The sequence below is a fragment of the Neomonachus schauinslandi genome, chromosome 2 (assembly GCF_002201575.2).
Source record: "Neomonachus schauinslandi chromosome 2, ASM220157v2, whole genome shotgun sequence".
Classification (NCBI taxonomy): Eukaryota; Metazoa; Chordata; class Mammalia; order Carnivora; family Phocidae; genus Neomonachus; species Neomonachus schauinslandi.
The window spans coordinates 172,253,814-172,269,659 of NC_058404.1; the positions used below are offsets into that span (position 1 = coordinate 172,253,814).

Sequence of the window (15,846 nt, forward strand, 5' to 3'; positions counted from 1 at the left end):
CTGTTTATCTCAAGATGCAGAAAATAACTTCCAAAGGCTCCCCTTTTCAGATAATGCTATGGTCCTGGCAGGAAGCCTGTGATGGGTCCCACAGCTCGCAGGGGTCCTAGAGTTAGCCTGGGTTTTGGCAGTCCGATGGCCTGAGCCCAAAGGTACCACCATCTAGAGAGGGTCAGAACCCCATTGAGATGCTACAGGTTGGACATGTATCACCCAAACTGAAAAAAAAACAACACAACACACACACACACAAACCCAAAACTTTTTCCAGTGGCCCAGACAACATAGCCCTTAAGTACCAGCTGTGGCTTTTTAGGATCGAAAAGAATCTAGTCACCCAGGCCAAAAGCGCCGAGAGGCATGTGTTACAATACTAAATTAACTTGAAAATTCCACTCTTCGATGGCAGGTGCACCTATATTAAAACTAATGGGGAGAACATAGAAAGAACCTGGGACAATATCTGTGGGAAGTGTTACATGGGTCAAAATTTTTTAGTTAATGAAATGGCTTCCTTTTAGGAGATTTATGTTCATGGGGGGGGGGGTTCATATTCACAGGCGGAGGTAAAAGGATTTTTTAACCACCCAATTTGGTGCTCTCAAAGAGTCCTTGGCTCTAATGCATCCTTTCTAAAAAAAAAAATCCTAAGGCTCTGAAGTCAGAGTAGCTTGCTGGTAAATTAACACGTATCCACACGATCTGACATTTAGGAATATTCCCAAAGCGGGATCCGGAGCTCTCCCCACCTCTGAAAGCGGCAGGAGCAGTGCCTGGCACTGCCCTTTGGTTTTCCTTTGCTCTGACCTGCCACCTGTTCGTCAACAAATGCGGACTGGGTGCCTACTTCATCCCAGGCGCTGTTCTAGGTACTAGGGATGCAGCTCCAAGATAGGTTAGATTCCTGCCTTCTCATGAGATATGCTAAGGAAAGTAAACAGGAGAGTAAACAGGTCAATGGATAAAGAAACAAGATAATTTCAGGCAGTTAGTGTTTTATGCCAAAAGAAATGAGACAGGATAACATGATCCACGTGCCTAGGGTGGGGGGGGGCCCCCACAACATCAGGATGGTCAGAAAGAGCCTCTCCCAGGATTTGATATGTGAGCTGAACCCTGGGTGACAAGGGCTAAGGGGGGGGTGTGAGGGGGATCCCTGGCAGAGGAAGTGACAAATAGAGTGGGAGGCAGGAATTAGATCGTCTGAAGATGGTTTGAAGAAGGGTAAAGGGAGGGTCCTGGAGTCAGACAGGCCTGGGTTGAAACCCCAACTCGACCACTTGCTAGCAGGTTCCCTGAGTTAAGGTGAGTCTTCCCATCTATAAATTGAGCTGATTAACAGTGTCTTCCTGAGGCTTACTGAGGCGGTAAGAGCAATATGAAACACTCGGCGTCATGCCTAGCACAGAGTTAAGTGCTCAGCAAGGACAGCTACTCCAGTGTTGATGGATGGTGGGAAAAGTTCCTTAGAGAGACCTGGAAAGGAACCCTAAACATTTTTGGCATTTGTCTCTAGCACATACATAAGGAACGTTCTCTACCTGTAAAATAATCATGTCCGGCCGATACTGTTTCCGCAGTCCCATTTCAAACATCAGAAACTTGAGCATGTTAAATGCCTCCTCCTCACCCATGTGAAGCAGCAAGATGCCCGCTACAAAGCTGAGGCCTTGGCAGTACCCCACCTCCTGGTCTAGAAGCGAGTAGGCCTTCAGAATGTTGTAGAGTGACAGCTGCCCCGCCCCAAGCTGGGCCGAGAAGTATGGATGTGTCGGGAAGGTTCGCCCTGCAAAAACAACATGCGGTAGACTTAATTAAAAAAAAAAGAAAGCCTGTTGAACCAGAAATCTGATGGGCTTCAGGGGGAGGAAGGGATCCTTGGGAGCTGGATCATAAATCAGCTCTGGACACAAGGGCAGGTGGTTGTTCTTAGAACAATGTAAGCAATTAAAATCAGCAATTACTGATGCTTTTTTGGTGGTGGTTCAGGTGAAAGACATTGGGACTACCTTCGGTCCTGTAGGTAACTGGATTTCGAGCTCCGGCAAGAAGAAAACTGTCAATGCTCTAAACGTGAGTCTAACTCTCCAGAGGGGCAGACAGCTGCGGCTCTTCTCGGCCGCCCTGTCCCACGGCACCTGCAGGCAGCCCAAGACCCCATGGCGCTATGGACACTCCCCGATCCGCTCTCCCCAGCCCGCACGTATTCGGCCTGCAAATGCTTCACACCACACTCGTATTTCTGTACTTTTAAACCACAGGCGGTGCTTTGAAACAGCCTGAGAAGCAGCAGGTGTTTTCTTTTACACAAAACAGTTACCTTCCAGAAAGAAGTTAAAAAAAATATTAAAAACCCTCAACATCCTGATTATTTTCACAAAAAGCTGGTGTTCAGTTAAGGTTTAAAGACTTTTGTCCAGGAAGCTTTTGGGGCTGATATCTGTCAAATCCCACCTCACCCCCCTCCTTCTGGAACGTGCCTGACGGGGAAGTGTGTTTCCAGGGAGAAAAGTACTTGATTGGGGGGGGTGGGGTGGGCGCAAGCTTGGACCCAGGTGAGAATCAGGGCCTCATCTGGATCAGCAAAGGCAGAAGGTATATCCAGACCACAAGGTAATTGTTCACCTTAATTATTTGGCCTCAGCAAGAGGAGGGCGACACATTTGTGTGTTCTTCCTCAGCCTCACGAGAAAGCATTTCATCAATACAGATTGGTTTGTCTGATTTTGATTTAGGAGGACAGCAACAGTCTAACTACTTTCCTGATTTCTTGTCCTGCATTCATTTCTTGCCTACTCTACCTCTTCCCCCAACTGTCCCCAAACGCACCGTGAACATGTTACCCCCACTGCGAGAAAGCACTCAACAGCCCCCAGTGCTCGAAGAACAAATTCTACACACCCAGCTGGGAGATCTGCGCACCTTCTCATCCACTCTCCCAGCGGCATCCTCTACTCCAGGGCATAGCCTCGGAGCAGGGCAGGGGGTGTGTGCAGAGCAGTCAGTGCCCATGTGAGTAAGAGAGGGGGTACTCACCCCTGTGCACCTTCCTAGTCTACAACAGCATGTGCGACTCAACCGTAAGGAGACATTTTCCGGCAGCCACATTCAAAAGCAACAGGTAAAATTAATTTTAAGACCGTTTAACCCAACATACACAAATGTTATTCTAACATAACCAATACACAAATTATTGAGACAGTCTGCATTCTTCCTTTTCATGCTAAGCCTGTGAAACCCAGTGTCCTCCTCACACTGGTGGCACGTCTCAGTTTGGAGCAGCCGTATTTCCAGTGCTCGGTAAGCACCGTACTGACCACACAGGCGAAGCTCTTTCCCCGGATTCTCCAAGTGACGAGGGCAAAGGCGTACAGCAGGCTCTTCACGCCATCACCCCCGCCTGCTGCGCAGCCGACGGCGCCCTTCCCACCTCTGCCTATTTTGCACATCACCCCGCCCCAGCCCGGCACACACCCGGCCCTCCGGCGGCCTCTGTGTCTCAGACAGGTCCAGGTGGCAGAACACACAGGCCTCACGAGGTGTGCAGCGACGCCAGGAAGGATCTGGTCCCCTTTCATTGTGTCCCTGTGAGCACTTCTGCTTACCGGACACCCTCTCGTATCAGATACCACGCCTACAGAACCAAGATCTGGCACTCATTGGCCCTGCCTGTGGAGTGGGCATTTTTAATCTTATTTTTACTTTTATTATTACAGTTGACATACAATGCCATGTCAGCTTCAGGGGTACAACACATTGATTCGACAGTTCTACACATTACTCAGTACACACCACGTGACCTTATTACAATACTATCGACCACATTCTCTATGCTCTCCTTTTCATGTCTGACTTATTTCGTAACTGGACATTATAGCCCTCTCTTCATTCCCTCCACCTATTTTGCCTGCCCTCCCCCCACCGCCCCAGCAACCACTAGTTTCTCTGTTTATGAGTCTGTTTATATATAAGTGAAAGCACCTGGTATTTGTCTTTGTTTTCTTTCACTTAAGCATAATACCCTCTAGATCCATCCATGTTGCAAATGGCAAGATTTCATTTTTTTTAATGGCCGAATAATATTGCACTGTATATATACCACATCTTTATCCATTCATCTATCGATGGGACACATTTCTAATTTACTCCTTGCAAGGCTCCTAAGAGGACGAGCCCAGCAGGCTGGGGAGTGACTGGTGCCACTTAGACCACTCAATAATGGTCAGATTTGGGGCAGGGCATTCACAGGCATCATGTCCTATGTAATCACAATGGCTCTATGCTTAGAAGGGTCTCGTGCTGGGTTTAATGCTCCGCTGTCACAGTCCTGAAATTCTTAATTTTTGAACAAGGGATTCTGCATGTTCATTTTGCAACAGGCCCTGACAATTATATAGTACCCTGTTTGAGGCAGGCAGCCCCTGGCAGCTTCCCGGGGTTGCTACAGCCACGTCACCTACAGCTTTGCTACCAAGCAATCAGGAGAAAACAAACCTTAGGCCAAATTCCATCAAACATATGACCTTTATTAGCATGCTGATGTGAAAAAAGAACCGCGTAAGAACTTCTCATGCTCTGTCCTCAGGCCTCTAACAAGCACCCCCTGGGAAAGGGTCAGCTGGAGGAGGGTACTGTGGCGGTCTGACGGCAGAGCCAGGCCACCGACAGTCCCACACCGATGTCCCATGGAGCACCATGACCCGGCCCCAATGGGCCACTGGTGGCAAGGCCCAGACACTTTCTGATCAACTACAGATCTTGAAGGTTATCCAATTTCACCAATTAAAAGGTACATACAGCATCATCTCTTATGCTAAGCACACACCCTCAGATGTACATTTCAGTGGCATCTGAAGTACATCAGCAACCCTCTGCACTGTGGGTCCCTGACTTAGGGAACTTCGAAAAGCCAACCAAGCACTCTAGGTGGGGACAGGACTTTTCTTACGAGACCATCCCTCACACTGGTAATACTCCATAAAGCATTTTAGGCAGGTCACCACGCAAACAAGAACATCACCCTCATTTTAGTCATGAGAAAAATGTGGAAGGTGAAAGAAAGCATCAGCCCTTCCGTCAAATCACCTGACTAGGAGGTGGCAAACCCAGGACGTGAACGCTGGTCCCGAGCTCCAGAGACTGAGTTCTCATACTGCAGATGTCAAAGTGAAAGGCATGGGAATTGGGAAAACACAGCTACGACCGCTCACAGTGTCCCTGGCTCATAGCACGAGCTGTCAGGAGAGCCAGGGGCCCGCATTCCCTTTCTCACGGGGAGTTCACGTCCTCCCCCTCCTCAGCCAAGCCCTCCCCTGGGGAGTCCCGGCTGCTGCATCGCGGTTAGTGTTTCCACACACTCCCTGGGACCGGGCACTGCCTCCTCACTGGTCCTAGCCTTGTGACCTCGGGCACTTGGCTAATTCCCACACCTCCACTTCTCACCTGCACCTGCTGGGGGCCGCTGTGAGGGTTAAATGCAGGACGGTGTGCGTGTCTGGGGTGACGCCACACAGAGCTGGCCCCGATTGAGTACTGGCCACTGGGGTGGGGTGCCTGCTTTCTGAGAAACAGCGTTATTCATGTAGAAGATCTTTTCAAGCAGCGGCACACAGCAACGCACCTGCTCCTTGCCCCGATGACTGTGCAGGCGAGATGCGGGCTTCTCAAAGTACTCACATGAGCACGGTAACAGCAACACCCGCCCTGTACTCAGAGCTCCCTGTGCGACAGGAACTGTGCCATGGAACCGAAAGACCAACCCTTTCTCGGCCCTTAAGAAACTCACAGTCTGGTAGAACGAAAGAGAGAAATCCAGAAAAATTCAAACATTTACTGACCGCAGGACTCGCAAAGGGTGCTGGGCACAAGAGGGACGTGGCCCTGTTTGCATGGGGTTTCACGAGAATGAGGGGGACCACTTCAGATGACTGATGGTTCTAGTGGTTCTCTTCCATCAGGTGGTGGTAACACACACACAGAGGAGAGGTACAGAACTATAGTTTACGGAGATGAGCCCAAAAACCGAGAGGCCTGGCCGACACAGGACAGGAGTCCAGGAAGGCTGTCTGGAGGAAGTGACTCTTCAACTGAACCAAGCAGTGGAAAGAGGCATGAACATGGGGCGGGGGGTGGTTAGCACACAGGCAGCAGGAAGCCTGCAGGCCGGACGCCAGACTGCTAATGGGCACAGCCCACAGGTCTGGAGCTGGCCATCAGGAGGGGATGGGAGAGTTAAAAGCAGGGCCTGTAAGCGAACGGCTTGGGTACCAGGCTTAGCCTGTGGGCCACGTGAAGGCCATGGAGTCAGCACAGGCCACCGAGGGGTCTGAAACATGTGCTTCCTTACTAAAGAAATCTCCAAGACCCAGCCTGCAAGACAGCCCAGGGCAGGCGGAGACCAGAGGAGGTCAGCTGGGCCACGAGCCAGGGAGCGGTCACAGGCCCTAAACTTGGAGAGCAGTGGTGGGCAGCAAACAGGGCTGGACTCCAGACTTACTCTCAGAGCAGAGACTTAGACTGAGAGAAGGGCATGCAGACGGTGGGGTGTCTAGCATGGGAAACCAGATGAGTCATCAAAATGAACTGATCAGGAAGAGCAGACTGGGGTAGAGGGTAGAGCGCTGGCAAATCCCTATCTGGACCTATAAAGCTCGGGGAATTTCATAAATGTGACCAACTCAGTAAAGTTCTGCAATCTCTCAACCAAAGCCCTTGAAGGAAAAGCATGTCACGATTCAGAATCTGTGAATTTTAGAAAGGTGACACAGTGCACTGGTTGGATATTACCTAACCCCTAGCAGGGCTGAGGATCAAACACACTTACACGTCTGCAGAGACACACAGGAAAAGCCACACTGAGGACAACAGCCAAGTCTGCTAAGGCCTCCTGGCAGTTCAAATCAAATTTTGCCTCCAAAGAGTTCAGGACTCACTACGTTCTGCCAAAAATGAGTTACAGGAAAACTTTTGGTTTTCGTCTTTTGGGTTTTGAAATTGCAGACACAGGATTATGGACCTGTACTAATTTCTATTACAACTCACAGATTAGGTGAGAGGATAAATCACAGAATATTTTTAAGGGCAAGTACCTTTTCTGCTTCTGAATGCATAGCTGGAATCAGGCTTAACAAGTGCTATTCAACCTTGTTCCTGGAGGACTGACTTTATGAAAGCGAAACCAGGGTAACTACCTAGACAGAAGGGACTCCCATGGTAAGTAGGAAGCTCGGGGGCATATGTGAGGAACAATGAGGTTTTATTTGAAGGCCTCGGACACTTGATACGAAGGAAAGGAAAGACACCAGGGGGATGGGTGGGGCGGACTTCTTGGACCAGGATGGAAGCAGTTCTCTCATTTCACCCATAGCCACCTGAGCAGGAGCCATTATGCTCCCCATTTTAGTAGCGGAGAAAAAACCCACAAGGTTTTTAGAATTTAGGCACAACGTGGCATATGAGCTCTGACAAATGGAGAGAGAATCTTCCTACGTGGATGTGTCCACGAGGCAGCATGACCGAGTCAGGGGAGTGACCCACGATCCCAACTGTGGCATGGAGGACCACCTAGCCTCTCTGAACCTCAGTCTCCTCTTCCTGACAAAGGGCAGAATGCATACTTTGTGGCAATGCCTGGCACAAGTGGGTGCATTACACCCCACAGAAAACATACACAAACCCAGCTTCCAACTAAGACAGGGGAACAAAACAAAACAAAAAAAGCACACATACGAGAGTTCTGTGGCATAAACGCACAACAGTTTCTATTTTAAGGTCGAGGTACAACTACCACCTTACTGACCCTAATATTCCTCCTAAGCCTGAAATCTCACGTTCTAACAGACTTCCAGAGGCAAAGGAAAGTTTTCACCCAGCAACTGATTCCTGTGAAATTTGGAATTCATAAACACGGGGAACGAAAGCGGATATGAATTCCAAATAAGAACAATAAATAATAACAATACTAAAATATCATCACCAATCTAGATTCACCAAAACACCTGTGAACCTCAATCTTCCAGATCTTCAGTTACTACCCAAACCAGTCCAGTCTTTCACATTGCAGTGTCAGAAGCTGTCACTGATTTTCTTTATGCAAGAAGCCTGTCCACACAAACCTGACCAAGCTGAAACAAATGTCCCGTGTGTTTCATGAGATTCCCAATGCAACTTCCTGTTCCACAGAGTCACAAAGCCTGGGACTCGGCACAGCAAGACAGGCCCCTATACCACTCCCAGGCTGGGGAACAGTCACAAGTCCCTGGTCTCCAGCTCTTGGCTAGAGGAGAAGAATGACTGCCCATCTGCCTTCGTAATGCAGTCCACGTATTACACCAGATTCTACCTGGGGGGACACTGTTTTCCTACATTGCATTTTTCTAGGTCCATGGTTCTGAATGTATGGCTGGTCTTTCAGGAGTCCATGAGGTCCCCCTCTGTTCTCCACCTGTGTATCTATCTATCTATGCAAGGTTAGATTTTTCTTCATATATTTCAAGCAACATAAATGCAACAGATTGAATGTAGAAGCAAAAATGAGAAGCCAGTTAATTCTATTAAGCCGGACATTAAAATGTAAAACAATGCCTCCCCCTAAATTTCTTTTATTTTGGAAAACGCATACTTCATAATGATATGTTTATGTGTTTATTATAGTTCTTTTAAAATACCACCACAGCTCAACCACACTCCTGACTACACGCCCAGTAAATGGAGGCGGCAGGCCTCGCAAGCAGAAAAAGGACCAGGCAAGATTAACAATGTTCCTGGACAATCATTTGCATCTGCATTCACATAATCCAGTATCGGGTACTGCAACCCTCCAACCCCACGTGGAAGGTACTAAGTTAGCACTGTGAAGAAAAAAAGAAAAAACTCCCTTTATAAAGACCACATCTCTGCATGTGAATCCCCAGCAGGAGACTGGAGTCTTGGGCAGTGCGCACATAAGAACACGTGTAGCCCCTTGTACCTCACTGCTCACTCAAAGCACATTAGCTACGAGCAAGACGCTGTTTACTGTTTTTGTTCGAAGCCTGTGAAAAGATTCTTGAGTGAGAGTCTGACTCAATGACACAGACTAGAGAAAGCAGCACCCCGCCTGCCCACCTGGGGGCAGCAGCCTGGCACTGCGAGACGCTGGCTTAGGAAAAGTCCCTCGCTTCTGCCAACCTAGAAGGAAAGCGAATAAAAATTATGAAACCCTCCCTACAAATGCAGCCGGGTAGGGTACGGGACCTGCCTTCTTTAAACTCCATTTTATCATTCGCTACCAAGTAGAGAAATGCAGGCCCTTTAGATTTCTCTCTAGGGCAGAGTCTCCCTCACCCACAGAAGGAGACTGCAAAGTGGTGAGAGTCAAACCTGAACACAAAGAAACTCCTGGTTTGTATTAAAAAGACCTGTAATGATTTTATGTCTCGTGTGTCTAAGTGGAGCCACGTGCTAGAAAGACCTAGAAGGAGACCCACGGTTCAGACATATTTCTAAACGACCTACAACTTAACTTCACGTACTGCTCAACAGTCTACGTGTTCACCCTTCTAAGGGATGTTTCCTGGGGATGAATCTTTCCTTCTCTGTCACTTTGCGGGTGAGGATGAGCTTCCTTCCAGCAGTTCTCAAACACGAACCACACCCAGAATGACCCGAGCGCCGTGGCTGTGCACACCCCCGGACCCCATCCAGAAACTCTCCTTCGGCAGCACATCGGGGAGGGAGGCCTTAGGAATGTGTTTTTCACAAGGTCTTCAAGGGGTCCTGCAAGTGATCCCTGCCTGGCCCCGGGTGAAACACCATTCCAGCCTACTCTGTCCACGTCTTCCTGACTTAATCTCGGGGAGACCCTAGTCCCCACAGCTTTGTTCATCACTTGGCTACAGCTGCTCCAGGAGGCCAGAGGTCTCTCGGACACACACGGGGCCACCTGCAAGGCTATTCAGTCTGCAGCAGTCCCCACAGCTGCCAAACAAGGTTCTGTCTCTTGCCTCTTTCACCAAGAGCCTGGAGATTTCTGCATCTCCAGGGTCAGTGGTGACAAAGCAGCCCTCTGCCGTGACCCTTGGCCTCCCCATTGGCAGAAGAGGAGGAACCCTAACAATCGAAGGATCTCCAAGTCTCCTTCCCTGACGAGACCTGTGATCTGAAGGTCTTCTTAAATTGCTGCATTTCGCTCTCAGCAGAATTTGAGAAGGACTGGAGAAAAACTCTGCTTTGTATAACTCCTCACAATTTTCATGAAATAGTGGGTTATCAGTGGTTCCACGTCCGTCTTCCCCACTAGAAGGCGCATTTCTGAGAGGGCAAGGAACGTACCAGGTGCTCCGAACTATCTGTGCATTCACTGAAGGAGATGGGGCGGAGCCAGGGGTGGGGCACAGAGAGAGTTCTTCTATAGGCAGCTTATTTTTAGGAAACATCTGGCTGAGTCCAGTGAGCCCTGGAACCAGCTCCTCCCGTGTCTGGGCGCATCTCTGCTAAATTCCACAATCAGTGACCCCAAGTTGGTAGCTTACAATTAGTCAAGGTGAGTCTGCAAATTCTATTTGAGGACTTCTTCTGAGGGGTATGGGGAGCTGGCTATTTGCCAGCACACCATGGACCGGAGTGAGGGATACAGGGAGGGTTCAGACCCCCACAAGAGGAGATGAGGTCATCCCACTTTATCATATGCACACACAGTTCCGTCACTCTGAGGTTAAAGAGTGATCGACATGCCATTTAGATGAGCAATACGTTATCATGATGTGCTCTTGATAATACCAGAGACAATGACAGACCCTCTGGAATTATGCACGTAGCTATTGGTGCAGGAATTTATTACACTCGGGTTGTGACTGTTCAACTCACCTCCATAAAGGCACGTCCCCAATTGGACAGACAGGTGTTCTAGAACAAGATCGCTGCATGGCAAATTCTAGGTACTTTTCTGGTTTTTGCTATTAACGCTTTTTAGTTTCTCATGTAGGACTTGACCCCAAAGATGACACAGAAGGTGGTGCTCGCTCTCAGCACCCATCTGCTGCTCATGAACAACCCATCTACTTCCCAAAGCACACAGGACTCAGCTTTTGTGGCGCAGCCAAGCGAGGCAAACTACCAGAAAGGGAGGGAGAAGGGAAAACCCTGTCGGCCCTGCTCCAGTCAGTCTTCTTAAACACTCTCAGACCATCCTTCATTCTGGAGGCTCTTCTCCTCCTCATCTTTTATGGACTCTAAAACAGCAAGGAGAAAATTCTTCTTTATAACACTTGGATTATAGCTCCTTTTCTTTAAGATAGCAGGTAGGTTTTAGACCTTTGGTTAAAATATGTTAAGTGGAAGCAAAAATCAATACGATTGCCCCCATGCTGGCCTGTGGAGCCAGCCGCGTCCCTGGACACCTGCTTTGCCTCTCACGGCAGCGTGGGCATGGCTCGCCCCGGTTAGGCGTCACTGTTGCTGTTGGTGGGTCTCTAGAAGTCCATCGAAAAATACTACCTCTGGTCACCGAAGACTCACCAGACCTCTGCGGAGTATATCAACTCCGATACCACTTTACTGACCTATGAAACACAGACTAATAATGCAAGTAATCGATGTGAGCGAGGGTTAGGAGCCGTTCCTATTTCCGCTCTTGGATTTCACGGTGTTCCCATGTTTCTGGACCTGTTCACATTTTGTTCCGGCCAAATCCCTCCTATCAGGGAAGAGGCTGGAGAGCCTCAGGGGTGGACATACTGAGGGCAGGAAGGTATCTGGGCTGGGATGTCAGGGAGAGGAGCCCCTGAAGTGGTAGAGGATAGAGGAAGGGAGCCTGAAGGGGGTCTCCGGCTGCTACTTTTAGTCAATGGCAGCTTTTAGTGTGGAAGTGGGGGGCACAGACAGGGGGCAGGATGCCTGGTGTCCACGCTGTCCACTCAGAAGAGAAAGGGTGCAATTACCTGTGGGCTGCACAAATGACTACAGCTGGAACCAGACTTAAAGGGTGGGGCAGGTTCCTGAACTGAGAAGGATTTGCTAAGTACCCTCTGCTCAGCCCTGAGAGAAGCTATTTTCTCTTGGCTGGGTGTGGTCAACTCTGAACGTGCGTTGCTACGTAACCAGAGGTGGGGAAAGCTGCATTGGTATGGAGTAGGCAGCTCCAAGAAAGCGAAAAGCTGTACAGTGTCCTGGAAGGGACAGGATACAGAAACTAAGATGACCCAGGTTCCAGAACTTTCTGCCACTGAGTAGCTTGTAACTTGGGCAAAGTACACACGCCTCTCTGGGCTTCATTTATCACCTCTACAGTGGAAATAACATGTGCCCAATTTCATGGAGGATAAAGTTGAAATCGGACAAAGCTTAAGAATAAGTTTTATAAGCTATAAAGCACTGCCTGACTACAGAGTCTGCTACTCGTACTCTTTGGAGGAAAACATCTTATGAAAAACTGATTACACTAACAGCTAATTTCAGAAAGGAAAGCAAGAGGCAGGAAAACAGAAACTCATGAAGACCCAAAATACAACCAACCAACAGGCATTCTGTTCTTCCGGCCCAGACATAGATGCCACTTCCTAAGAAAAACTGAAATGCTGACTTGTTTTTGCTCAGCACGACGCACCTTTATTGGGTCTCGAGTTAGCTGCCATGCAGACCAAACAACCCACTGGGCAAATGCCACCCCCTGGTGAGAGGTGAGCAGGAAGTGCTGGTGAAGTTCGCAGGGACGGCGAAGTGAGGCCTCCCCGCACCCGACTAAGCGGAGCTCCCAGGCCGCGCACCCTGGGCCCTGCTGCTCGGTGGTTTCCCCAGCTCCAGTCAGGACAGAAGTCAGGCTCCAGTAGGGGCCCTGGATAAAACCTGCAGAGATGCACGGAGGCTACTTGGAAAACGTACTGTTGTTGGAAACAGCTTCTTTTGGGCCTTGGGCGGGTATTCGGAGGGCATCTGAAGTGCAGGCCAGACCAGGACTGGGGAAGAAGTGAGCTGGAGGTGGCCAGTGCTGTCAGGGAGGGGTAGCTGCAGCTGGTCTGGGGGGGGGGGGGGGCAGAGGGGGGAGGGGGGGGGGTGCAGAGGGGTGAGAGTGGGAGGAAGGCAGGGACCAGAAGACAGGAGTGCCGTCTGGCTCTGCCCATGAACGAGAAAAGGCAGAGTCTTGGTTCACACGGACCCAGTGCCAACAGGGGGACAGTCTGCAGTGGGCTCCCGGCGGGGGAGGCATTCCCACCCTGGGCCCTGGCACTGACGTGGCCTTTTCTCCCCACCTCTGCAGAAAAGTGAGTATGTCTGAGCACCGGGAGGCAGAGGGACGACGCTACCCAGGGAAGAAGAGGAATACTGAGGGAAAACTAAGCGAACATCCAGATGGAGGAGGGGAAAATGTGCTCCCTCCTCCTCCTCCTCCTCCTCATCCCAGGAAGGAGTGGGGGGCAGGTGGAGAAACTGGCTGCACCTCCCACCCCCTTCCACGGACTCCTACTCTCAATTTATTTTTCACTTCATTTCACGTGATAAGAACATAATGTCATTTCTCTGTTAGTCATCCCATTAGCAAACACAGCAAACGCAGCTGCCAGTTCACAAAACTGCTTTTCTGGGGGTCAGTGGGCCACATGGGCTCCAGCCCCGTGCCTCACACTTGTCCCCCAGCCAGCCGTCTCCATGGGAACACCCAGGGCTTCCAGGCTCAAGGGGCCTTGGGAAGGAGGGGCCTGCCTTCCAGAGGGGCTAGGTCCTGCCCTTTAACCGTGTGTCCCTGCTCAACAGGGCCAATCCCCCAAGGCTGTCATGGGGGTCTGGTGAGAGTGGGGCGCTAGCACGGTGCCCCCTGTTCAACAGCTCCGATTCCTCCAGCATCTACTATGTGACAGGCTCTGTCCTCAGAGCTGGGGGTACACTGGGAAATCTGCCCCAGGCCAGCCAGCAGAGAAGGGCCATTAAAAGGCGCTGCTGGGTAACTGAGGACAGTGGCTGGGGAGGGGGGTTAAAGAGCACACAGGCTCTGCAGTCCCGCTGCTCAGCGGCACACCGGCTGTGTTATTCTAAGCAAGTTACTTAACCTCTCTGCAGTTCAATTTTCTCAACTCTCAGCAGGGACAGAACCACACCTACCTGATCGTGTTGTGAAGACTAAAGAAGGGAGTTTAAGTAACTTCACACAACATTCAGCCCCAGGTTAAGTTACGTATTAGGCTTTAACAGATAATGATAATCGGAACAATAAGGAACGTGGGAAGCATCATGGCAGGACAGCACAGGGTGGGACAGAAAGGCTTAACAGAAACACCTACTCCAGTCTGAAGGTGGGAGAAGAGGCTAGGGGGTCAGGGGCAGTTTCTTGGAGAGGACATCTGAGCTTGGACCTAGAGAAGAACTTCTATGAAATTAACCCTTTATTTAATCTGCTACGTGGCTAGACAGGTAAGACTCCATGCTGACTCATCTAGCCCACACCTCGAACTCCTGGGCAATAGCCTCCCTCCCTCCTGGCTGCTACACTGCAGGAACCTCAGAGAACCAGGCCACTGTGAGCACAGAAAGCAACTCTGGGGAGCCCTTGGTGGCGGCAGCCGGGATGGAGGTTCCAGAAGCAGGACCGCAGGCCCGAGCTCCTGCCACGTGGGGCGGGCAGGGTTCCTGGGAGCACCCCACCTCCACCCCACTCACAGCCACTGACAAGTCAAGAGGCTCCTTCATACACCCTAGTGATATGCTAATTCCACGAGTCCTTCACTGGGGCAACTGCAGTTATAGCCAAAACATTGGTTCCATCTTAGTGTTTTCAACACTGTTCAAGAGACAAGTTTGCCACCCTGTTCCCAAAATAAAATGGCCCAAAACCCACCCACAACTGCTTTCTACAATTTTTCTAATAAGTCCTGTTTGTAATTAGTAAAGACTAGGGAGTGGCTCCTGTAATTAGGCCAAGCATCGGTTCTGACACTTATGTTTTCCGGAATGTTCCTTCGGTGGACTATAAAACCTCCTATCGATATTGGAATTACTGAACTGAACTACGATCACAACCAGAGCCTTCAAGCAGAGCGGAGTTAACAAGCTGCCCAGACAAAAGAGAGATTTTTATATACTTGAAGGCATCTGTGATTACTCCAGGGCTTTTCCAATTCAAAGACTCAGTGGTAAATTTTGATTGCTAAACCTAAAGGCAGATCACTAAATAACTCATACAGTCTCTTCACATTTTTCAAGTGAGTGAAGCTTCCATTTTCATGTCACATTGACTGCAGACTTACCAAGGTCGATAAGAATCGCATGCTGCTGGGAGGTGAGCCGTTTTAAGAGTTCTTTGTACGGCATGTCCTTTGGTCGCTGTTTGCTGGGAAACTGGTGTTGAAGGCGGTATTGCTCTGCTAGGAACTTCCAGATTTCCCCCCGGAGATGACGTGGCACACCTTGGGGGCGGGGGAGGGGAATGCGGGCAGAAAACAGATTTTATGCTCAGAGTATGACCTAATAATGAAGAGGAGTTCGGTTTCATTCCACTGACCCAACCTCTTGTTCCATATGGATTAACAGCATCAAAATGGAAAGGAAACAAACAAAATTCTATTCTATCTGCTCCCCTTCCTGCCTCCCTCCACAGCCCCATCCTTCCCCCACCTCCCCGGCCCCTCACTCTCCCTTCAGCTCTCAAATACATACTTTGTTCGGACTGGGCTAGACCCAGCAAGGGATGAACTGGTGAATGACACGAGCCCCTGTCTAGGGCCAATTCGTAACGTTCTAGGCACATAAAATTACAATGCACAACGTCGTCTCCTACAAGGGACGTGAGCCGAGTGAGGGGGTTCAGATGAAGGAGAGCAAGAGGTCGTGCAATCCTTCACTTGTGTCAAGATGTCAGAGTGTGGGAGGAAGAGAGAA

General features: G+C 49.8%; 1 protein-coding gene across 6 annotated transcripts in view; it reads right to left on the reverse strand.

Annotated features, from left to right (window-relative positions):
- Positions 1–15,846, reverse strand: part of TBC1D1 (TBC1 domain family member 1) — a 215,689-nt gene that overhangs the window by 19,245 nt on the left and 180,598 nt on the right. For 5 of the 6 annotated variants that reach the window (XM_044913007.1, XM_044913008.1, XM_044913005.1 and 2 more), the window contains 2 exons: positions 15,216–15,374; positions 1,542–1,786 (listed from right to left, as the gene is read on the reverse strand). In XM_044913007.1, the coding sequence (XP_044768942.1) occupies positions 1,542–1,786; positions 15,216–15,374 (404 nt within the window). Of the gene's footprint in view, positions 1–1,532; positions 1,787–15,215; positions 15,375–15,846 lie in introns of all 6 variants that reach the window. The other variant, XM_044913006.1, reaches the window with a different exon arrangement.